We start from the raw sequence: 24,146 nt of genomic DNA on the forward strand, positions 1-24,146 counted from the left end.
TCAGCCTCCAGTCCCAGTTTCACCAGACTCCTTTTCCCAATTTGCTCCTTTCCTGCCCCCTTGGTCCAGTGTTTGACCCCTCTACATAAAAATTAGATGGTTTCCTACTTCAGGCTGCCTACATGCCAAAAAAGGGGTAATTGGGAACGCAGAAGAAACAGGCTTCTGGTCTCAGAGTTCAAGTCCTGGACCCACAAGGCCCAGAGCACGCGGGAGCAGCCACTGCAGGGGAAGTCTAGCTTTACCCCCTTAGTCCTGGGTTGGTGCATGCTCGTTGTTCTGAGGGAATGGTGCACATACAGTCTGGTCAGCACCAGGAGCTGAGAGACTCAGACATGCCCAGTGCAGTCAGAATCTTTGGGAATTTTGCTGCTAATAAATCTTAAGAAGTCTCTATCAGCAAGTGCAAACCGCAGTATTTCGAAGGCTTTGAAGCTTATTGGGGCAGATTTTCATAGGGATAGCACAACATATCCCCGATACAAAGCCACTGCTCTGCCAAGTTTCAAGTCCTTACATTAAGCATGCGGATGATAGAGGTATTCAAATAAAAGGTCATCAGTTGTTTTTGTGTTTTGTTTTAAAGATGGGCAAAACATATTTTCCCTCTAGCTTTGTTGTCTGAAACAGCTGAACTGTACTGGCAGAAGTTTGTTTATATATATCTCTCACACACACACACACACACACACACACACACACACACACACATTCAACCTGAGGCAGATACTGGGCATGGAAAATTTCAGCTCACATGGTTGAAGTTTGGCAAAATTATAAGCAACTAAAACTAAAACAGGGTCTTATAATCAGGTTTTGGGCAACCTTAACTGGCAGTCCTACCCGCCTTGCATATAATATAGTATTATTTATAAGAGATAAATAATTTCATGGGAAGCCAATTACAGTTTTACTATGAAGAAAAAAGTTTTCATTTTTCATTATATATTTCATATATATATTTCTCATGTGAACATAATTGGGGTAAGTGTCAAGGTTCAATATTATATATTAATTTTAATTTTACAAGTCTATTAATGTTTCAATTCCATAATTCAACAGTACCTTCTGCAGTTCTTTTCTGAGACTACTGCACTCTTTTTTCAGCTTTTCTAGTTCCTGTTCCAGACTGTGAACTTTCAGGTCACTATTCAGCTTCTCTATTTCCCAGCTAGATGGAGTAGAGTTTAGATTCCTCATCACTACAAAAAAAAACAAACAAACAACAGACTGATTTCCACTCCCGTTATAAGGTTTCAGAGTTAGACATCATGTCATGGCTCATGATGAGCATCTGCATCAGACAAAATAAAAAGGTCTCAAAGATTGTTTGTTTTCATCAATAAAGTTACTTTAAAAATATTTAGTATCACAATTTAAATATATTTGACAATATCTTACTTTGTGTAATATGGCATTACTTACCATCTGATATTTCATATCTCCTTTCCTAAACAAACCGTTTTCTTGACTAGCCTTCCTTGTACAAAGATCACATTGAGGAAGTGAAAGCAATAGGCTTCCCAATGGTTATTTATCAAGAGAGCTAACAGAAACTTGTTGACAGAGGAAAACTCAGAAAATAGATTGTCCCTTTAATGCAGGTAGCCCCGTTTTTCTTTTACATAACCTCTCAAAAGCATATTGTAAAATGCCTCAATACAAAAACAGGATTGAAGGAAGGGGGAGGAAAAAAAAACAACCCACACACACACCATAAACACCTGAACACAGATTTGATACTGGGAAGTGATCAGATCCAAATACTCAAGCTAGTGCATGCCCAACTTGCATGCATAGGAAAATATTGCTCCTTTTCTCTCAGTTTTATATAAGCTAGGTTTACTAGAAGTTTTTCACAATTATGCCTACTGGGAAGTTTCAAATAGAAGTGCACAATACACTACCATGGAATAAGTTTAGCTAAAGAACCCTGAGTCATGTTTGCCTCTTATTTGGAAACAAACAAACAAACAATATATATATCCAGAGGTGGCCTAGACATACAAATAAGACTAATATATATGCAAGGCTTTTTTAATCCCAAGTAGAGAACATCCCAATATCAATGCAGTAGGTGGAAAAGAACATTTTCCATAGCATACAGGCTCTCACTGCAAGATTAGCTATCTGAATAAGTTAACACAGAACACTGATCCAAACTCAAGATAAATTGAAGGATTTAGTTTTTAAATGAATTATCATACAGTGTACGTGATAGGATGTTCACTCCACACCAGTCCTGAAGGGGTTAAGGTAGGCTAGATGGACCACTTAGCCATGTAGGCTGATCCTGAGTGGGAGATAGGGGTCAATGATGCTTAATTAAGGATGAAGCTCACCCAGGTAGAAACAGACTGAGCTTCTATAAAGCTAAGAAGCAGAGACCAGGAGGAGGTGCAGGGGGAAGCAGTGTGCAGTCACTTCCTGACAGAAGGGAGGTGTGTTGGAGATGATAGGGTCTGGCAAGAAGAGGAGCCCCGGGAAGTGGAGGAAACTCGGGGGGGGGGGGGGGGGGAGGAGGGGGTAAACCCAGCGGTGCCAGAGGATAGTAGGTCAGAGTCCAGGGAAGTAGGAAACAGGTCTGGGGTACACAGACCATAGTTGCGGACCCTTATCTAGTCCCTGGGATGGAACCCAGAGTAGACAGTGGGCCCAGGTTCCCCTTCCAGCCACTGTCTGAGTGGCAGTGTGTGTGGATGGAGAATGGAGTACTGTCCTCAATGGCAGAGGGACAGCTTGTCCTGAGAGACTGACATACCCTGGAAGGCGAGGACTAGAGTGACTGTCTGTAGGGCAAAGTCAAAGAGAGGGAGCAGCTGAGTCACAAAAGTACCTAACAACTACCTAGAGTCCTGAAGGGTCAATGGGCTGAGCCACTGCAGGAGGGGGCATCCATCTTATCAGTGGCGAGCTAATCCCCAGATGAGCCACAAAGAGGCGCACCAGCAATGACTAGTGAACCCCGATACAGTGCAATATAAAAATAATCCACATTGAGACCCATTCTACACTTGAAACACTGACTGACATAGCTATGGCGCTCAGAGGTGTGAAAAATCCACACCCCTGTGTGCCATAGCTATGGACTACCTAGCCCCCAATATAGCTGCAGCTAGGTCAATAGAAGAATACTTCCCTCAATCTAGCTACCATCAGTCAGGGAGGTGGTGTTTCTATAGCAATAGAAAAACCCCTCCTGTTGTTGTAGGTGTCTATATTCTGGGGTTATGCCAGCATAGCTATAGCACCGTAGCTATGCTGTTATAGTCCCCATAAATATAGACATGGCTTTTGTAAACAACTTTCTTAGGGTGGAATTTGAACTATAATTCCCTAAGCACCACTTAAAAAAAAAATACCCCAAAATGTTCCCCATAGAAGGTAGCATGATTCCAATATGGAAGAATGGAGCATTCCCAAATTTCATGTATATGCCATTTGTATTCTGATATATATATATATATATATATATATAAGAACCTCAAAGATACAAATACCAGAGTTACAGACTGACTGGTCAATCAGACACCATATGAAACTGGAAGTAACCAATCAGGCAGCAGCAGAGATAAGAAAAATACAGTACTGTGCCTGTATTGCATCTTAAAGATAGGCACACCCCACCTCCACGTGCAGGGCTGCCATCTACAGTTAGCTAGGAGGCGAAGATGCAGGGGCTGCCAGCCCAAGGCAGGCAGAGCCAGCAGAACAGGCGCAGGGTTGGGGTCTGTGCAGCTTTCACCCCTCCCACCCCCAGCCGGGAGGGGGATGCGCTGTTTTTACACACACACACACACACACACACCCCCTCTCCGCCAGGAGGAGGACAAGCTTGCAAACTCAGGCCAGGTGCTGAGTAGGGAGCACTGCTGTTTCTGAAGCCTGGCCTGGAGTGTCAGCTGCTGGATCTGGAGCCCGAATTGTGCTTTGTTCAGAGTTATGGAAAACCTCCACTCTCGAGGTGTCCATAACTCTGAAGTTCTTCTGTAAGCCTTTCAAATGTTTGTACAGGATACAGCTTTCTATACCTCCAACTTCTCATCCACTCTCAGCCCTTTTCTTCCTTTCTTCCACGGATATGGTTGGTTCTCTCCAAGCTTTGCTCTCCTCCACCATTATCTCTTTTACCCCTCTTTCACATCACGAAGTCCACCCTGGCAACCCTGGCCTGGCTTACCCCAACATCCATCTCCTCCACTCCTGCTGCAAACCATCTCAGGCAGAAATCCCATCACTAGGTTGACATCCTCCTGTACAAATTCAATCTCTCCTTTTAGTTCTGCCATATTCCTAGCAAAACAACTCTACCTCTCCAACTTAATTGAATCCCACGCCCACATTCCCAGACAGCTTTGACTCACTACTCAAATCCTTACTTCTTCCTCTGCACAGGATCTCACTAAATTTCTTTCAAGAGAAAACTGACAAAATATAATGTAGCCTTTCCCCTCCCGCCTCCCATAACTCTCTACTTCAGCAGTCAAATGCAAAAGATTCTCATCTTCTCTCCTCTAACCCAACCACTTCCCCGAGTGAACCTCTCCCTTTTGCTCTTATCTCCCTGTGCCCACTCTTATCCCCTCCTATACTCTTCTCAACTTCTTCTGGCTCTTTCCCCTCACAATACAAGCATACATTAGTCTCTCCAACCTTAAAAATCCCACCTTTGACTTCACTTTCCTCTCCAACTACCACTCTGTTTTACAACTGCTGTCTGGAATTCCTCTCCTCCAATTCCACCCTAGACTTTCTCCAATCCAGCTTTCACCCCTTTATGCTTCCACCCCACTCCCCTGAAACTAAAGCCTCCTCCTTGCCAAGTCTCAAAAGCAACACTCCATCCTCTTCCTCTGACTTGTGAGTGCCTTTGATACCATCAACCATGCTCTTCTTGAAATCTTGCCCTCCCTTAGCTTCTGTGATGTCATCCTCTCCTGGTCTCCTCCTAGCTTTCTAATTGTTCCTTCAGTGGATCCTCCTCATTCATCCACCAACACTTTGTGGGGGTTCCACAGGGCTCCGTCCTTGGTCTCCCTTCTCCACCCTATCTTTAGGGTAATCTCATCCACCAACACAAATTCAACTACCATCTCTATGCAGACGATTCACAGATCCACTTCTCTATTCCAGACCTGCCCCCTTTTATCAAAACTAAAATCTCAGCCAGAAATCTCTGTGTGGAAGTCTAACCATCAGCTCAAGCTCAGCAAGACTAAAACATAGGTTAGTCTCTCCCATCCCCACACAAAAAAACAGACTCCCTGCTACCTCCTTTCTTGATCATTAAGGACAATGCTATCACCATTCAGGCCTGAACTTGAATGTCATCTTTGACTCTGACCCATCTCCAGATCTTCACATCCAGGCTATGTGTAAGTCTTGCCAATTCTTTCTGCATAACATCTCTAAGTTATGGACTTTCCTACTGACCCATTCAGCTGAAACTCATCTTGTCTTGATTACTGCAATGTTCTTTTCTCTGACCTTGACAAATGCACGCATCTCAACCCATATAGAATGCGGCTCATAGATCATTTTCCTAGCCCATCACTCTGACCATGTCTCCACTCTCTTTGATTCCTCCACTGGTTCCCCTTCTGTACTGCACCCAAACCAAAGACACTTGTCTTCACTTTCAAGGTCCTTCACAACCTATCCCCACCCAGCCTTTCCTCTATCATTCAGTATCGAGAGGTTGACTCCTGCCTTCGATCAGCCCATGAGGTTAGCCTCCAATCACCCGCTTGTTAAATTTTGCAAGTACCTTCCTGCTTTCTCCCATGCTGCCCCTCATGATGGGGAGAAGCTCCCCACAAACATGCGCAAAGTTACCTCATTATCCTCCTTCAAATCTCTTCTTAAATCTCTCCTTTGCCATGATGTCTATTAAAAACTAAACAGTTATGCAGTATGTATCTGCCACTGATTTGTTAAACCTGATGTTTTTTATTCTCTGTAAATAAAAGTTAGAACAATGGAGGAGGTAAAAAAAAGTTTGTCAGCCTCAACTCTTTCACGCAAGTGACTTGCCATACAACAAAATAAACTGATGACCATGGATAGACACACAACATGCTAACCCAAAGTTCCTCCACTATTACAATGCACTACAATCTTACTCATTAACACATCAAGCCAACACTATGTAGTGTTAAAGCTCTGAAGAGTCTGCATTGCATATGCCGAGACACTTAGTTACAGTTGTATGCCAAGACGCTGGGCTTGTCTACACGGTGTGTCAGCCTGCACTAGAGCACTGAATTCTAGTGCTCATTAGTGTGCTGCACACTAACTGGCCCAATGTGGATCCTGATGGCGTGCATTAAAAGTTCCCTAGTTCATGTTGATGTAGTCCCAATGTAGTTTCAAATGGGATGACATTAACATGTACTAGGAAACACTTACTGCATGCCAGTAAGATCCACATCAGATAATTAGTGAACAACAATCCTGTGCACACTAGAATTTACACCTCTCTAGTGCTAGCTAATATACTGTGTAGGCAAGCAGATAGTGACAAAACCGAATACCTTGTTGAGTTTCCACTTCAGTTCTTAGCTGTAGGAGCTCCATTTCTTTAGACTGTAACTGCTCACTCAAGCTTTTGAAGGACTCTGTATTCTCTTTTATCTAGTTTAAGAAAAAAAATGTGTCAGGGAACTTTCTGCACTTTGCTAGTTATAATGCTAACTCTTATTTACAAAACTATTTACAGTTCCTGCATGCTTTTGGAGATTAGCCACAATATTAAACTAGACCATCAACAATGGTGGCCCACAGCCAGAGGCATTATTTAAGAACTTTATCTCTTATACCTATCCAAAACACCATCAAAACGTATTTAACACATATGCTCACTTGTTTAGATTTTTAAGCAATGCAGGTCTTCAGCAAGTCAGTAAAATAAACCCAAGAATTCCCTCTTTATTATACATTTACTCTAGAATATATTTGCATGATGTGCATCTGTTTTTAATTTGTTATGCAAATAGACATACCGTCTTATCCAGTTTGCTTTTCAGATTATCTCTGTCGATGCAGGCCTCTCGATAGGCTTGATAGGCCTTGTTTACTTGCTCACGTCCAACTGAGCTTGTTTCTTCTTCCAAACGGGAGCCAAGAAGCTGTGTTTAGTAGGCGAAAGAAATAATCCTCACCTTTTATATTCGAAATAGCTTTTAACAGTCAGTGTTGTCTTCTTATCAAACTATTGATATTTTACAGCCAGCAACTGTAAACTTAGTTTTCCAGAATATGAAGCTGCCATTAAGTCATGTCACACATGTACATTTATATGCACCCAAAATTTTAAGAGAGCAATAAAAATTACCTATGACTTCTGCAGTCTATTCCTAGTCATCACTAGTGATGGTTAGATTACATGTAAGAATGATCCTTTTAAAAACTCAATTCAAGGATAATCCAGAAGTTTCTGTGTCTTATCACAAGTAGAGCTGGGCAAAAGTTTCCAGAAGAATAGTTTATTTGCCAAAAAAATAAATAAATGCAGATTTGGCCAATCAAAAATATTCCTGAATTTCCTGGTTTAGTGTAGCTAAGAAAGAAAGACAGAAAGAAAGAAAATGCATGTGTGCAAGTTTGAATCCCCACTCTGGAGCAGGGTCTTGAATTCAGCTCTCCTCACTCCTCCTGGATGAGCATCCTAATCCCCAGGCAGTGGACTAATGTGGGGTGGGTTGCTCTCAGTCTCTCCTTTTGAAGGTCCCGTGAATCCCTGCATGAAGCTCCACATCCCTTCTCTGAATCAGGCAGAGAGAAGATGTGAATCCACATCTCCTCCCACCCAGATGAGCAAATTAATCACCAGAACAGAGTCACTCACTCTCTCGCTTTGACCCAAAGAACATTTAAGTATTTATACACAATGAACAGTTTCAACAGGAGAGATGGAGAGTAACCCACCCCACATTAGTTCACTTCCTGGGGAGTTAGGATATTTACCTGGCTGGAGGGTGGGGGAGTTGAGTTCAGTTCAAGTATCTGCTCCAGAGTGGGGATTCAAACCTGGGTCTCCCACATCTCAGGCAAGTGCCTGAATCACTGGAATAAAGGAAGATGACTAGACAGACTCAGACACACTCTGCTGGTCCAAAACAGATTTTTCTAATTTGCTGACTAATTACAAACCTTTTCAGAAACAAATAGTGAATATTTTTTCTGATTTTTTTTTTGTTTTCTAGCTGAACCAAAAAAGAAAAATCACTTGCCCAGTTCTAGTTATATGAGCCATAACACCTTTACAGTATAAAATTAGACAAAATGAAGTTCAGTAAACATCAATTAGGTGCATTACACAATGACTTCTTTGCTTTAGCTTTTACTAACATTTACAACCGAATGCTTAATCCCTTCATGTTTTAAGTTTTTAATGACTTGTAAGCCACCTCTTTTGGGCAAATAGTACTTCATTTAATTAAAATAATTTAAAATGCTGTTTCTATGCAATTTAACTGAATTTCCATCTAAGTAAAGCCTAACACAAATCACAAGTAAAAAATGAAGGATGATCTAGTAAATGAACACATCATTCACCATTATCTAATAAAAATGTAAAAATTAAGAATTTGTAGAGCTTAACTTACATTTATTCAATTACACTGTATCTATACACCTTTATTTAGGTATCCCCCTGATTAGCAAGAAGCACCAAGTTTAGTGTAAATGCTATATTTGGTGGATAACCATTAAAATATGTTGATTTGCAACTAGTGAGTATCAAATCAGAATTAAAATCAGTGATTTAAATCAATCCACCTTGCCTCCCTACAATGAATCAGCACCACTATGGCTTCCTTGTCAGTTTGACAGTAGACTTAGTGGACACATATTGTACGTATTGTATTGGTACACACAATATTTAACATGACAGAGTTATTGGTATATTCTAATATATGTGGACAAGACTGCATGCCCACAATGGCTGGCACCCAGATACTGTAATTAAAAAACAAAACAACAACAACAGAGAATTAGGTATGTATGTGCACTCAAGATTAAACTGAATACCCATAGTTTTGATCCTGCAGGTTGCTAGGTAGATGCATAACTTGCCTTAAGTGGAATTGTACATGCACAGATACTAAAGAAACGCCCAGCACCTCACAGAAAACAGTTATACATACAATCATATTTCCAGAGTTGCACATGGGCTTAGTACCTTTAAAACCCTTTTATGAACAATCAAGTTGGTTTCTGAAAATTTAGCCTTTTATGGGTTATTACAATACTGTAGTTTGTTTTGTGAAAAGTGATGGCACACAAAAGATAGTGACTTGTATTCTGAATGTTTCTACCCTTAAATGATTTCTATGTTTCACTAGCATCCCCACAGTGCCGCACAATAGGAAATGGTGACAACATATCTAATACAGATGGCACTGTTGCAGCCAGCGTTGCAAGATATTTATGTGCTGGATATGCTAAACATTCGTGTGCCCCTTCATGCTTCGGCCCCTATTCCAGAGGACATGCGTCCATGCTGATTGATGATGCTCCTTAAAAAAATAAATAATGCATGAATTAAATTTGTGACTAAACTCCTTAGGGGAGAATTGTATGTCTCCTAATCTTTTTATCTGCATTCTGCCATATATTTCATGTTATAGCAGTCTTGGATGATGACCCAGCACATGTTGTTCATTTTAAGAACACTTTCACTGCAGATTTGACAAAACGCAAAGACGACACCAATGTGAGATTTCTAAAGATAGCTACAGCACTCAACCCAATATTTAAGTATTGGAAGTGCCTTCCAAAATCAGAGGGATGAGGTATAAAACATGCTTTCAAAAGTCTTAAAAGAGCAACACTCTGATGCGGAAACTACAGAACCCAAACCACCAAAAAACAAAACAAAAAAAATCAACCTTCTGTTGGTGGCATCTGACTGACTCAGATGCTGAAAATGAACATGCATCGGTCCACACTGCTTTGGATGGTTATCGAGCAGAACCCGTTATCAGCATTGACGCATGACCTCTCAAATGATGGTTGAAGCATGAAGGGACATACAAATCTTTAGTGCATCTGGCACATAAATATTTTGTGGTGCCAGCTACAACAGTGCCATGTGAAGGCCTGTTCTCACTTTCAGATGATATTGTAAACAAGAAGCGGGCAGCATTATCTCCTGCAAATGTAAACAAACTTGTTTGTCTGAGTGATTGGCTGAACAAGAAGTAGGACTGAGTGGACTTGTAGGCTCTAAAGCAGGGGTAGGCAACCTATGGCACGCGTGCCAAAGGCGGGAAGCGAGCAGATTTTCAGTGGCACTCACACTGGCCACCGGTCCGCATTTTAATTTAATTTTAAATGAAGCTTCTTAAACATTTTAAAAACCTTATTTACTTTACATACAACAATAGTTTAGTTATATATTATAGACTTATAGAAAGAGACCTTCTAAAAACGTTAAAATGTATTACTGGCACGCGAAACCTTAAATTAGAGTGAATAAATGAAGACTCGGCACACCACTTCTGAAAGGTTGCCGACCCCTGCTCTAAAGTTTACATTGTTTTATTTTTGAATGCAGTTATTTTTTTGTGCATAATTCTCCATTTGTAAGTTCAACTTTCATGATAAAGAGATTGCACTACAGTACTTGTATTATTGAACTGAAAAATATTCTTGTTTTTTACAATGAATATAAATTGAATATGAAGTGAGCACTGTACACTTTGTATTCTGTGTTGTAAGTGAAATCAATATATTTGAAAATGTAGAAAACATCCAAAACTATTTAATAAATGGAATCCTATTATTGTTTTAATTGCATGATTAATTTTTTTAATCATTTGACAGCCCTATTTTTTATATAAAACTTTTCTTATATATTCAGCACATTTAAAGGTAGTCTTATATAACAAAAAAATTAAAATTTCAATCCCAATAGACCTTGATTAATTTTGGACTAAGATTTATCATCTAGTAAATAGAAAATGGTGAACGATGCATTTCTTAACATAATAAAAAAAAATCTAAAATGTCATAATTTGAATACAATGTAAATTAGACTATATAATTGTTTAAACATGGATAGATATAGTGTACCCTCCTGGTTAGCCAGAAAAAAAAAAAAAAAAAAAACCCACACACAAAAAAACAAAAGCAACAATTTTAGCGTAAAAGCTATATTTAGCTGCAAATCAATATCTTTTAATGGTTACCAACCAATAAGAATTAACCTCTCTTCAGGAAAACAACTAAAGTACAAATCCACAACTGGATTAAAATAAATTATTTAAATCATGGTTTCCTGCCTGCTTATTTAAATCATTATTAAAATTGGTGATTTAAACTGCTTTGATTTAAATCAATCCATTATGAAATCTGTATGAATAAATTAAGTATTTTACAATTTCTCAAGAAGTTTACACAAATTCAGGGCCAAATCATAATGACCTTACTAAAGCAAAAAAACCTCACTGAAGTAAAAGTTTTGCCAGCATAACTATTTCAAGAATTACCCCTCGAGAAAAATTACTTTTTCAATAACTGGAGGTATTTTGTTTTGTTTTTATGAAGCCCTAAGCACGACTCAGTTCTTTCTTCCAACACAAATCAAAGTGACGTGAGGCTTCAAAAGGTTCTGGGTGTCAGCAGTCTACAGTGCCTTATAAAAAGATGGATAAAGGTAAATGAGTGTCTTTGAATACATCATCAGGTCACTCCTAACTCATTTAGAAACTGCCTGTCATTAACTAATGTGAAGACAATCTTATTTGTCTATTCAAATCTAGAACCCATCTGGCCAGTGAAACAAAATATTCACTAAATGTTTACATTGTTGTGACAAGGACATTCCCCACTTGCAACTTTAGAGTTTTATAGGGAGGTAGAGAGATGACTAGATAATATACCTGCTCAAGTTGTAGGGAATTCATAGCCTGGGTAGTTTAAACAAACAAACACACAAAAACTCGGTAAAGTTTTACATTCTTAAATAAAGTTTCAGAAGACCAGGATAAGAACAACTATTGTTTCCCTCTCAACATCAATTTTGGCCCTTTCTCTGAGGCTCTGAACTTGTGAGTCAAATATTTTTATTTTACATTTCTAGTTACATTTTTTGATTTTGCTATTTACAAACTTTGTTCATAGAAAAGTGGGGTTATAGAACTCAAGAGCCAAAGGCTATTTAAACAGTAAACTAGGCTGTCAGAGGAAAACAAATTGTGTTTTAAAAGACTATCTATATAAAAATAAATAAAATTACAAACACAGTATTTCCTCTTTAAAGGATATATGGATTAATGATATTATGAACTGACACTCATCTATCCAAACTTTATGGGAAAAAAGTCTTATTACAAAGTAGTAAAAAAATTGCACTTACCTTTTCTTCTAAGAGTCTTACTCTTTTCTTTAAGAAGGAGTTCTCCTTCTCTGTCTCCTTTAGTCGTTTTTTGATATCTTCATAAGCAGTGACAAGTGCAAAATGTGAAGCAATGGACTCATCCCCTGCATATGCTGGAACAGGAATCTCTCTCTCTCTTCTGTGAATACCATCTGCTTTTTCATGATTCAAAATATAGATGTCATCTTCTCCCAGCTCTTCCATGACAGCTGTTTGAAAAGACATAATAGTGTTAAAAAAATTCTCACCAAAGATACATGCCAAAAGCACTACAGTTTAAGAAGCCTTCAGGCATAATGCCATAGGCACTTAAAAAATATATTTCCTTCTTATTTATCTTTGCCATGTCATTGTAAGTTTACAGAGAATCCATGACACCCATTTTTCATCAAAATGCTCAAGTTACACAGTCAGATGTTTCCATATGCTTACATTTCTCATTCCCTATTTACACTCTTCTGTACTTATAAACTTCAACAACTTTCACTGTCTGCAATATTTTCCATTGACCAAAATCCATAATCTCTTATGTGTTTAAACAACACTTATGGAACAATTATTATTGCTGTTTTAGAGCTTGGCTTGTTCCAAGTTATATCTGGACCATAATGAGAAACAGTCTTTGGAGCTTTTGCAAGTCCATGACAGAAACAGGGCTGACATCTCTGAACTACATCAAATAATAATACTTTTCAAAAAGGTATACATTTAAGCAATCTAGTAATTTATTTAGTGCCCCTCCCCACCAGTCACCATAGTACTGGAGCATCAGTGCCAAAAGGAATGCACACTTTTTTGTACAGAAAGAACTTTTATTCTAGAAAAACCTAAATACACATTCTCAACCCAAAAATACTAACATCTACAAACCCAAATTTGAAACCATCTACTATAGGCCACTGAAGCAGTAGAATGGCCACAGTACACAAGTGCCCTACTGCACAGCAGTTCAAAGCCGTTCTTTATTTTGCAACAGCAAAAAAGATGCAGAACACACTTAATGACATGCATACTCTGTCCTAAAGTGTATGAATAAACGTCACCCTAGCAGACTAGAGTACATCTGTGTGACAAATGCACACACACACAGACACAAAAATTACTTATCTTAGACATCTATATTTTATCCTGGATTGATGTATTTTATTCTGCAAGCACATTTAAATGTGGCTTAATACACAATAAATAAATGGCACATTTAAATACATTTCTGTGCACTTTGGAGCTTTGGACCCTAAATGGAAGTGAGCTACAGAACACAACATTTTGTTCTCATCATGTCACTACAGAGGGGAATTAATTCTGATGAATGATTATCATCATAAACAAGGCTTTGGAATAGTTAAAAACTTTATGAAAAATAATGTTTTATTGTATTTTGTTATTTTGTAACTGCTTTATGACTCTTGCGGTTCAAAATATTTTTTTCTTTAAAAAGAAACCTGACAGGTAGTTAGCTCATGCTGACTGATACTGGGAGAAACAGACACTTTGGTTGGACTTCTTGCTCTAAGGGCTGGTCCACACTAAGCCCCCAGTTCGAACTAAGATACGCAACTTCAGCTATGTGAATAACGCAGCTGAAGTCGAAGTATCTTAGTTCGAACTTAAAGGTACTTACCACGGGTCCACACGCGGCAGGCAGGCTCCCCCGTCGACTCTGCCTACTCCTCTCGCGGAGCAGGATTACCGGCGTCGATGGCAAGTACTTCCGGGATCGATTTAGATCCCAGAAGATCGATTGCTTGCCGCCGAACCAGTGGGTAAGTATAGACGTACCCTAAGTGTTTAGAGTAAGATGCCCCCCAGAACACAGTTAATGACAAATTATTTTCTGAAACAAACAAAAGAGGGGAAGAGAATACAACCAGCTATGCAACAAAAGCAGCTCATATCACAGGTCACACCTCAGACACATCATCTCTACTTATCTTTTCTGAGTAGACACACTGATGGAACAAGACCCAGATGCTTGCATTTAATATTCAACACCAGACTATATCAATCTTTCACTTCAAATTAATTTAGTACTGGTGAAAGTTGTCAGGATTGACTGTCCAGGCATTTGTCTTTATTCAGGTTTTTCCTCAAATTTTCTCACTGTTGATCACATTGCTGCAGCTACCCTATCCAACCCCCCTGCTCCCAGTCCCCTGACTGCCCCGACCCCTATCCACACCCCTGCCCCCTGACAGGCCCCCTGGGACCCCATGCCTATCCAACCCCGTGGCCTCCACCCCATCCAATCGCCCCTGCTCCCTGTCCCCTGATTGCCTCCCGGGACCCCCCGCCCCCTATCCAACTCCGTGGCCCTCTTACCATGCCGCTCAGAGCTGCATGTCTGGCAGCCACGCCGCCCGGCCGGAGCCAGACATGCTGCCGCGCTGCTCGGCAGGAGCATGCAACCCCGCCGCCCAAAGCGCCACCCATGTGGTTGTGAGGGAAGGGGAACAGCGGGGGAGGGACCCGGGGCTAGCCTCCCCGTCCGGGAGCTCAAGGGCCGGGGAGGACAGTCCTGTGGGTCGCATGTGGCCCACAGGCCGTAGTTTGCCCACCTCTGTCCTGAGGCCAGCCGCTGGTTGGGTGCCCCGGGCAACTGGCTCCAGGGGTCAGCCCTGGAGCAGTGGTGCCCTGCGGCTCCCCAGAGCAGATCAGGGGTATTTACAGTAAAAGTCATGGACAGGTCATGGCCAGGAATCTGTGTTAATTGACCGTGACCTATCCATTACTTTTACTAAACATGCCTGACTAAATCTTAGCCTTACTCATACTTAATCTGGAAGAACCACTGCCAAGACTGAATGGGTTACTACTACTTTTGCCCCATGAGAATGTCCACCACACAAGCTGCCTGTGTGCCACCCTCTCATCCTCCCCTACTGCAGAGACTTCCCACAACTATCCCAGCCACTCCCTCATGTCAGGGGCTCTATGTGCCTCTGTTCCATTCTCAGGTCTTTGTCTCCCCCCATGCCAGAGTCGGTGTTCCCCTCCTTAGGCCCCACTTTCCCCATCTTATCTCCACTCTCGGTCCCTGCTTTCACACTCAACAACCCAGTTCCCCCACTTCTGAGTCCCTTCTACTCTTACCACCACTTCCCAGCCTCATTCCCTTGCAAGTCCCTGCTTAGCCCCCTCCAAACCCTCCCAGTAAGGCTCTCTTATTTCTAATAGAGTCCAGTCTACAGCTGACATCCCCATGCAGCAAGACAAGCTGCTGCTTGAGATATGTGTTGGCACATATCTCAAGCAATGGAAGAAAGATTCTACCTCAGCCTGCCGCTCCAGAAAATCTGGGCCCCCTGTTTTTCCTGTGAATCAGGCTTTTCTGGTGTTCTAATTTGCAACAAAATCAATAGGCTTCTTCTATCCATCAATGTCTAGAACATTCTCTAAAATTTTGCAGTTGATAGGATGTGGCATTGCATAGTTATTGGCTTACAGATAGACACCACTGAGTTGAGTGTTAGACTTCACTTTGCTTGGCCATTGGAAGGATTTTATGGTTATGGAATTGGCTGTTAGAGAAAAAATTATTTGGTCATCCCATGGGATATGGACTTTCAAAGCTTGCCTGAGATCAGCTCCTTTCCAATAGCCATCAAAGAGCAACTGAGTTGGGCTAGACTCAAATTCAGCCGAACAATTTCCTATCCAATTATCAATCTCTTTAGGAAAAACCAGAATGACCGGATAACTACGTATATGCATTAGTCAGCTTTTAGTCCTCTCTCTCTGCATACTCAAGTAGTCCTAACCTTCAGCTCTGCATCCTCCCTATTCCTTTATTAGCACCCATTCTGATAATCTTTTACTAACTTCAGATATGGTCTCCTGTTTTTCATTATTGTCATTGTGACGCTAGCTGACCAGGTCATGCTAGAGTGTATTCAGGTCAATTTATTTGCGTGATTAGATCAAAGCGATTTTAAGTGTGTTCGTGTTTTGGGTGTTTAAACTTCATAACACTAATGGAAGGTTACTTGAATTGTTTTCGCTTATCTATTCCTGTCATAATGTAATAGCAAATATTTACATGGTAAGTACCCTTACAACTAAGTTACCCATCAAAGAAATCTTGTGAAATGATTATGAAGGATTTAAAGACTTTAGCATTTGCTGTTAATTTCACAACAAGTGGCCATTGTGTCAAAAGCAAAAGGTAAAAAGTCTAAGTGCCTTCCTCACTCACTGTCAAAGGAAAAACCCACAAAAACCCATGTGGGTAGAGAGACTGCCAACTTGTCTTCTGTGAGAAGATATAAATATGGAACTCAAAGAAAGATCCTTTATCTCTGGACTGTTGGGATTCTAACAGGGAAGAATAACTGAATGAGTAGATGGAGAGCCCCAAAAATCTTTTCCAGGGCTATCCAGAATATTTTTAGGAAACTAGCAGTCTATTACATCACTGCCACCATTTGGAGTTACAAACAGTGGTTTACCTATTACATTTTACCTTCTTTAACCTCTCAAAACACTTTTTTTTTTTAAGCTTTAAAGAACTGACTGCCAGTGTTGTCTTTGCTGTAAGATCTGGAATATCAATTGATCTGGGGTGAGTGGCTGGTTTTTTGGGACCGTGAGAAACCTAATGTGGCGTGATTTTAGGTTTAAATTACCTTTTAATCACAAAGTTCGGTTTCTCTGGGTGGCAAGACAGGCTGGAGAGGCTAAAGGGAACTGTCTGCGACTCCACAGTAAGAATGGTATAGTGATCCAGGAGTTCAAATATGTTACTGGCTTGGTGAAATCTAATTATAGAACATGCCACCAGTTTGGGGTGTCTGCCATTGTTTTCTGACAGTCTGGCCTGAGATAGTCATTCACAGACGAGAACCACTCCAGCCAGCATGACAGTCATGTCCTATATTTAGTTAAGAGAATAGCATGGGGATAATTAAATCTTTATTGTTGTCTTTGAGCTCTCTTTCAAAAAGTTTATGACCTGACTCTCCAGCCTAATAAGAGACATAGCATGTACAAATGCTGCTTTATAAATTCAGGGATTGTACATTTCTCCTGTGCATGTCGAGAGTCTTTTTGCTGCATTAAAATTTTGTTTCAAAAGATCTTTACTCTAAAAAAATATTCTCAAAATCCTACACTAGATTCTTCTGGCAACGTGGTACCTCATACACCTTCCCTGGTGCTTTGTCTTTGACCATTATATGGAAGCACAGTTGTGGTTCTTTAGTTAGCCAAGTGGAATTTTACACTTAATGAAATGATTGAATCCCTGCCTAATGTAGGAATAGAGTATATCCTTCCTAAAGTTACAGAATCATTAAACTCTGGAAGAAATTAACTTTGGAAATCCAAGCCACAAACTCCAGAGAGTTAGGAGACAACCAGCTTAGCCTCCAAATTTTTTTTGGAAAGGCTACATGTATTTTTTTTTTAATTAGCATAGGATTGGTTGCACATGCAACACCACTATAGTCAGATCTGATACTGACCAGGTGGGTGAGGTATTATCTTTTATTGGACCAACTTCTGTTAGTGAGAGAGAGAAGACCTGAAGAAGAGCTCTGTATAGGCTTGAAAGCTGCTTTTTCTCTCTCACCCACAGAAGCTGGTCCACTAAGAGATATTAGTTCACCCACCTTGTCCCTCTAATATCCTGGGACCAACACAGCTACAACAACAGATCTGGTACGGAATGTTTTAGCTGAGTCTACATGGCAGATGAAGACAATCCATTCATGAGAAAGATCCTGCTTATGCTAAGTTAGAGGTGCTCAACCAGGCACTTCCCCCCCACACTTCTCAAGATGTTAGGATGGCCAACACTAACTCCCTCAGCTTCATCCCCTTGGGCGGGGGGCAGGGGAGTTTATTAGCAGATCATTATGGGGAGGAAAACTGGTGAAAGGGTGATGAGCAGAGAAGGAAGTATAAAGTTCAGGAGGACAGATGTGATTTTTAGATGGTTTGCTTCTAAGAGAAATTGACAAGGGCACACCGGAGGAAAGAAGTATAACTGTGCCCTGTTCAACTGGGGATTAAGAGCCTCTAGGTGCTAAGGGATAGAAAGTTAGAGTTAGGACTCTGCCTCAACATATACATTGCATGAAATTAAAGAAAAACATTAAATATCTCAATTAACACAAGGCATATTTAACTATATCCCTGCATCATAAAAAAAACAAAACCAAAACACAGTAACCAGGAAAAATACTGATCCTTTACAATGTGAAAGGAAGCAGCACAAGTGAGGTTCCAAACTTGCACATTAATGTGGCAATATCACAGTGCTCATGCACATGAACTGGAAATAGAACCAAGATATCAGATTGACTCCATTTTCACAATTAGCAAATGGGTAGCAATCTACATAAATAGAAAACTAAATTTGGTTTAGTGGAATCTGTTTAAGAATTCTAAAAACATCCACATAATACATATAGATAGATGAAATCAAGTGATTTAAAGTTGGACTTTGATTTGTAATCTACTGTTGCACTATTGAAATATTTGCATACACTGCACAAGAGCTCTGCAGGCATCTGTTTAAAGAAAACAAGATAGGTAAGGAAAAGCGAGTGTCAGTTTCAGGGTAACTGCACCTGTATTTCCCCATCTATGGCCTCTCCAAGGCACTCACATAGAGGTTTCTAGCTCCTAGCTTTCAACTCTCCTAGGTGGAAACTCAGGTCTCACTGCCTCCTGACCAGGGGTTTTAAGTCTGCACAGCCCCCTGGATCACACTGCAAGATCCCTAGCAAGCCAGTCTGCCTAAAAAGGCTAGTACCTGTGCTTTGACTTTTCTCTGAGAGCGACGAACAGAGAAATTGCCAGCAGTTACAACAGAGCTCTTTCTAAGCAAGCACATTTATTCCTCAGGTAAAAGTATTACAGAGACAACATAAAAAACTATAAACATCCCTGTACACACGTTAACAGCTTACCAGAGTATCATCCATCAGTCTTATGGGGCTCCAGTAAGCCAAAATTTTTCTAACCCTTCCACAAAGGTTGGGGACCCTGTTGAACAGAAGGTCTTGTCTATTGCTGGATCAGGAAGAAAGCCCTTAGTCAGTTTAGCCTTGGGCTATTTATCCAAAAGTTCTTTGTCTGTTGGTCTCTGCAGAATCCACTTTGAAGCAGAATATGGGAGCCTCCCCAGGAGGAGGTTCCTCTCTCAAGGTGTTATAATCTGAGGCATTTGCCTTAATAATCCCCTACTGTTTTCACTTCCTGGAGGAGCTGTGGAAATCCTCCCCCAATGGAGTGCATACAAACCTGAACCAATATGATTCATAAACCATTCATACACTTAATAAAATATCGTCTCCCAAAGATATTGCAGGAAGTTGCTCTGTCAGAGAGAGTTTTCTGATTTTGAAAATTAGCAGGACACCCACAAAAACTGAAGATCTGTTTATCCACTGAACAGATACACTATTGACAGTGGTAGCATAAGCCTCCCTGAAATCTCAAAGGAACCACCTTCTTAAGATATACTTATTGTTTCAATTTTCTAAGCAATGTTAGAAAACAAACAGAACACACACACACAGGAAGATGTGGTCACTGCCCCCAAACAGCTTAAAATCTAACTTAAGAAAAGATGCCAAAAGCGAGTAACAAATTATAGGCAAAGAGGGAAAGAAAAATAAAAAGTAAGAGTTTATGTCTAAAACACATTTTTGTCTAACAGTGGCCATAATGGGATTCCTTTAATTGCAAATGTAGGTCAGTTTCTGTGCTCTGAGAATTCTCTTTACTCAACCTGCCAATAAAGGTGCCTACTGTGAAGTTACATGTGATATGCATTCTTGCCCAATAAAAAGTGATACTGAAATCAATGATTCATTTTGTATTAAACAGCTGCCAGCTGGCCAAGTGCACTGTACCCCGTTTATGTTTCTAGCTGTGATTTCTATGGTAATTTGGGATGGGGAAGGAATCATAATTTAGGAATAAGCTAACACTATGAAAGATATCACAATATTCACAGTTGGCAAAATCAACAGTTTACTAATTTATGTCTACACTACGTGAATTCATGAGAAAGCTTCTAAAATAATTGACATAAGGAAAAAAGATTTGGGACTGAGTTCTACCCTCAGCTAATACACTAAGCTCTTACTAAAGAGGATAGGAACTATAAGCATATACAAGGGCAACATTTGTCCTTTACACAGTACACAATTAGCTACATTATAAAGGCTATTGCTGAAACAGCACAACGAAGGAGCAGAGGGAGTTGTGTCTCTCAAAATGAAACCGAATCCGTGCTCTGAGGCGGTTTCATTTTCATGAAAACAGTTGAGGTGGAGATAAAGTAGTGAGAGAAATATTAGAAACCTGCCCCAAATGGCATACAAAGAAAGGAAATTTTTAAAGAGTAATGAGCAAAGAAGACAGAGATTAGTTATACATATAAGAAGTCCTTCCACTAGAAGTATAATGATCTAATTAAACAGTAGTATTAGTGAAATGAATCACAATACACCCACACCTTGAGTTCTGCATGCAGTTCTGGTTGCACCATTGCAAAAAAAGATACATTAGAAATGGAAAAGATACTTGTTTTTTTACTCCTACTTCCAGAGATAAGACAAAGCAAACAAAATAGAAGTGTTACTGTATATCTATGGCCCTACCAAATTCACAGCCATGAAAATTGCATCACAGACCATGAAATCTGGTTTGCCCCTGTGAAATCTGGTCTTTTGTGTGCTTTTACCCTATACTGTGCAGATTTCGTGGGGGAGACCAGCATTTCTCAAATTGGGGGTTCTGACCCAAAAGGGAGTTGCAGTGGGGTCCACAAGGTTCTTTTAGGGGGGTCATGGTATTGCCACTCTTATTTCTGTACTGCTTTCAGAGCTGGGAGGGGCAGGGGCTGGAGAGCGGCAGCTGTTGGCTGGGCATCCAACTGTGAAGGCAGCACCTGACCAGCCGCAGCGCAAAAGTAAGGGTGGCAATACCATACCATGCCATCATTACTTCTGCACTGCTGCTGGCGGTGGCTATGCCTTCAGAGCTAGGCTCCTGGCCAGCTGCCGCCGCTCCCCAGCTGCCCAGCTCTGAAGGCAGCACCGCCACCAGCAGCTGCACAGAAGTAACGGTAGCAGTACTACAAAATCCACCCCCCTCCAAAAAGTCTGCAATCCCCCCACAACTCCTTTATGGATCAGGACCCCAACAATTACAATACCATGAATTTTCAGGTTTGAATAGCTGAAATCATGAAATTTATGATTTTTAAAAGCCCCATGACCATGAAATTGACCAATATAGACAATGAATTTGGTAGGCCTTATGTATATCCCAAATAAGTCTGTGTCTAAAAAAAACCCCAATCCTATTTTACTGTTCTCCCCTCTTACAAGTAATTAAACCAAATACTTCTAAGAGCACATGACATTAAAATGTTGCCAGCATACACCTGTAGATCATACACTTCATATGCCTCCCTAGATTTGCTGTTGGCTTATAAAAACATTTTTGGTTGTTCTATCATTTATATTAAATGGTAATAAATGGCTTTTGAGATTTAACATGTACTTGTCTTAGGACATAATCATTTCTCCTTTGTTTAGTAATAATACCTGGCACTTACACTTTTCTTGTTCAAAGGTCTTTATACACATTGCACAATTATCAACATTATGTGAAGTAGTTAAGTGTAATGCACATTTTACAGATGGGGAAATTGAAACATAGATTAAGCAAGTTGCTCAAGGGCACAGAGGACTCACGTGGCAGTCAGAATTAAAACTTTTTTAAAGTTCCTGGTTCCTAATCCTGTGCTTAGACTAGACTTCCCTTTTAACAAAGGGTCCCACTTCCCCATCATCAGATCTGAACATCGAACAAGAAGCTATCCTTTCTCTCTTTTTTCCACATTTCATCACATAGATGTGATATTAGTGAAAAAACAGAAAATTCATTCACCAATTTCCAACATCAAAATTTTTGATCTCGCACTATATTGCACATGATCTCCATATGGTAGCAGGGTTTCGAGTCTCCCAAGTCTCCATTATTCCTCCTCTGAGAATAACTCCAGTGGCTGCCTTGGCTGCTGCTGCTTATACCTTTCTCCAAATGTTAGCAGTGACATGGACATGATTCTTTTCAGTTTCACCCCAGCTCACAGGATTCGGAAGGGCAGCAAAGATCTCTGACATCCTTGTTAATTTAATTTTGCTGCTGAAGAGTTAGCAGAAGCAGTGGAGAAACTGGAGAGGTCTATCTGCAGACTCAGAACCACACACTGCACAGGCTCACATTTAGGTGGTTATCTTGACAACCAGAAGGACCAAACACGAAGTTTATCAGAATGTTTAAATTCTGCACAATCAGACAAATTACATCCCCCCAATCCTTCACACATGCTCATTCCCCACTTGCAAATGAATTTTTCAAGCCCATTACAATAAACATTCCTCTACACTTATGAGTATTACACCCACGTTTATAATGCATCAGGACAGTTGTATTTGGGTGTGCGTTATATGACTTCATGGTGTTTGATAACATTTTTCTCCCCCTGACCAGTTTCTCCCTTTCACTACCTATGCTATGGAATTGTGAGCGTCATGCATCTACATCTGAAAGGGCTTCGTTTGCAGGGAGCCTTCTCCTGGTGCCATTCTGATGCAGCCACTTTCCCTGCATAATCCCCGGACACATACCCAGTTCCGGCGGGGGCAACCGCACACGAAGCGCCAGAACAGTCTATTCGCTGCCCCTTTCCCGTCACCCTGCCAGCTTCCTCTCTACAGGAAAGAGCTTAAAATACTCACTGGGTGGATTTAAAGGAAACTTCCCTGTGGAGGCCCGGGGCCATCTGGCCGACCCAGGCGCCACTGCCCGTGACTGCGCAGTCAGCGCGGACCCGGGCACGGCGCCCCGCATCTCGCTGGAGAGACAATAACCACCCCGATGCGGACAAGCCGCGGGGGGCCTGGAGCAGACACCGGGGCAGGGAGAGAGAGACGCTCCGCTGCAGGCCGCTGCGAGCGTGGAGCCGTCGGGGGCTGCGGGTCCACGTCAGCCCGAGTCACCTGCTGAGAGGCTTGTCACCGCTATCCCCTCCCGCCCCCGGCCCATCTGCCCCTGTCCCCTCTGGGGAAGGGCCGGAGCTGACCTGGCGGGGAGCGGGGGGATTCCGCTCAGCTCCGGTCACTGGCGGGCGGCGGCCTCAGCGAAGAGGAAGCAGCGGCCGCCGCGGTGTCCACTCGGGCTCCTCCGGGCTCCCATCACCTCCGCCCGGGGCCCGGCCTGACGACGCCGTTACCAGGACCTCCCGCCCCCTCGAGGAAGTCAACAGACCCCTCACGTGACACCAACGGCGCTCTCCCGAAGGGCACCGGCGGGTCCCGGAAGACAACGGGGCGGGACTACACCTCCCGGCATGCTGTGCTACACCCACTCACGGCCCTCCCGCGCACTGCATGCCGGGAGGTGTAGTCCCGCCCCCTTTTGTAGCCACTGAACTATGCGGTTTTGCTGCCTGGTGGCCGCCCCTTCTTAAGGGACCTCCTTCTCATGCAGGCGCCAGCGCCCCCGCTTGCCCGAGTGCTGCAACAGCTACCCCCTTGAACAGCACACGAGGCCCTTAGAAAATATTGCTGCTCCCTGGAACATCAGGACAGTTTTGTGTTCCTGTGCAAGCATTGGACGCCGCCCAAAGTCGTGCATGCCCCCTCTGCATGTCTTTCAATATGTTCCCAGCCCACTCCTTAACATGCTTCCCCCCCTTACATATTACTCTTCACCCCTCTCTCACACGTGACATTACACA

The 24,146-nt window shown here is 41.6% G+C and overlaps 1 protein-coding gene across 5 annotated transcripts in view; it reads right to left on the reverse strand.

Annotated features, from left to right (window-relative positions):
- Positions 1-23,786, reverse strand: part of AZI2 (5-azacytidine induced 2) — a 90,150-nt gene extending 66,364 nt beyond the window's left edge. Inside the window, exons 1-5 of one of the 5 annotated variants that reach the window (XM_024107426.2) lie at positions 23,146-23,766; positions 12,362-12,591; positions 7,002-7,127; positions 6,534-6,633; positions 1,066-1,202 (exon numbers count right to left, since the gene is read on the reverse strand). In XM_024107426.2, coding sequence (XP_023963194.1) covers positions 1,066-1,202; positions 6,534-6,633; positions 7,002-7,127; positions 12,362-12,591; positions 23,146-23,257 — 705 coding nt within the window. In that variant the 5' untranslated portion in view covers positions 23,258-23,766. Of the gene's footprint in view, positions 1-1,065; positions 1,203-6,533; positions 6,634-7,001; positions 7,128-12,361; positions 12,592-22,914 lie in introns of all 5 variants that reach the window. The other 4 variants (XM_005297112.5, XM_065583516.1, XM_005297110.5 and 1 more) reach the window with 4 other exon arrangements.
- Positions 23,787-24,146: the final 360 nt, after the last annotated feature.

This window comes from Chrysemys picta, chromosome 2 (assembly GCF_011386835.1).
Source record: "Chrysemys picta bellii isolate R12L10 chromosome 2, ASM1138683v2, whole genome shotgun sequence".
Taxonomy (NCBI): domain Eukaryota; kingdom Metazoa; phylum Chordata; order Testudines; family Emydidae; genus Chrysemys; species Chrysemys picta.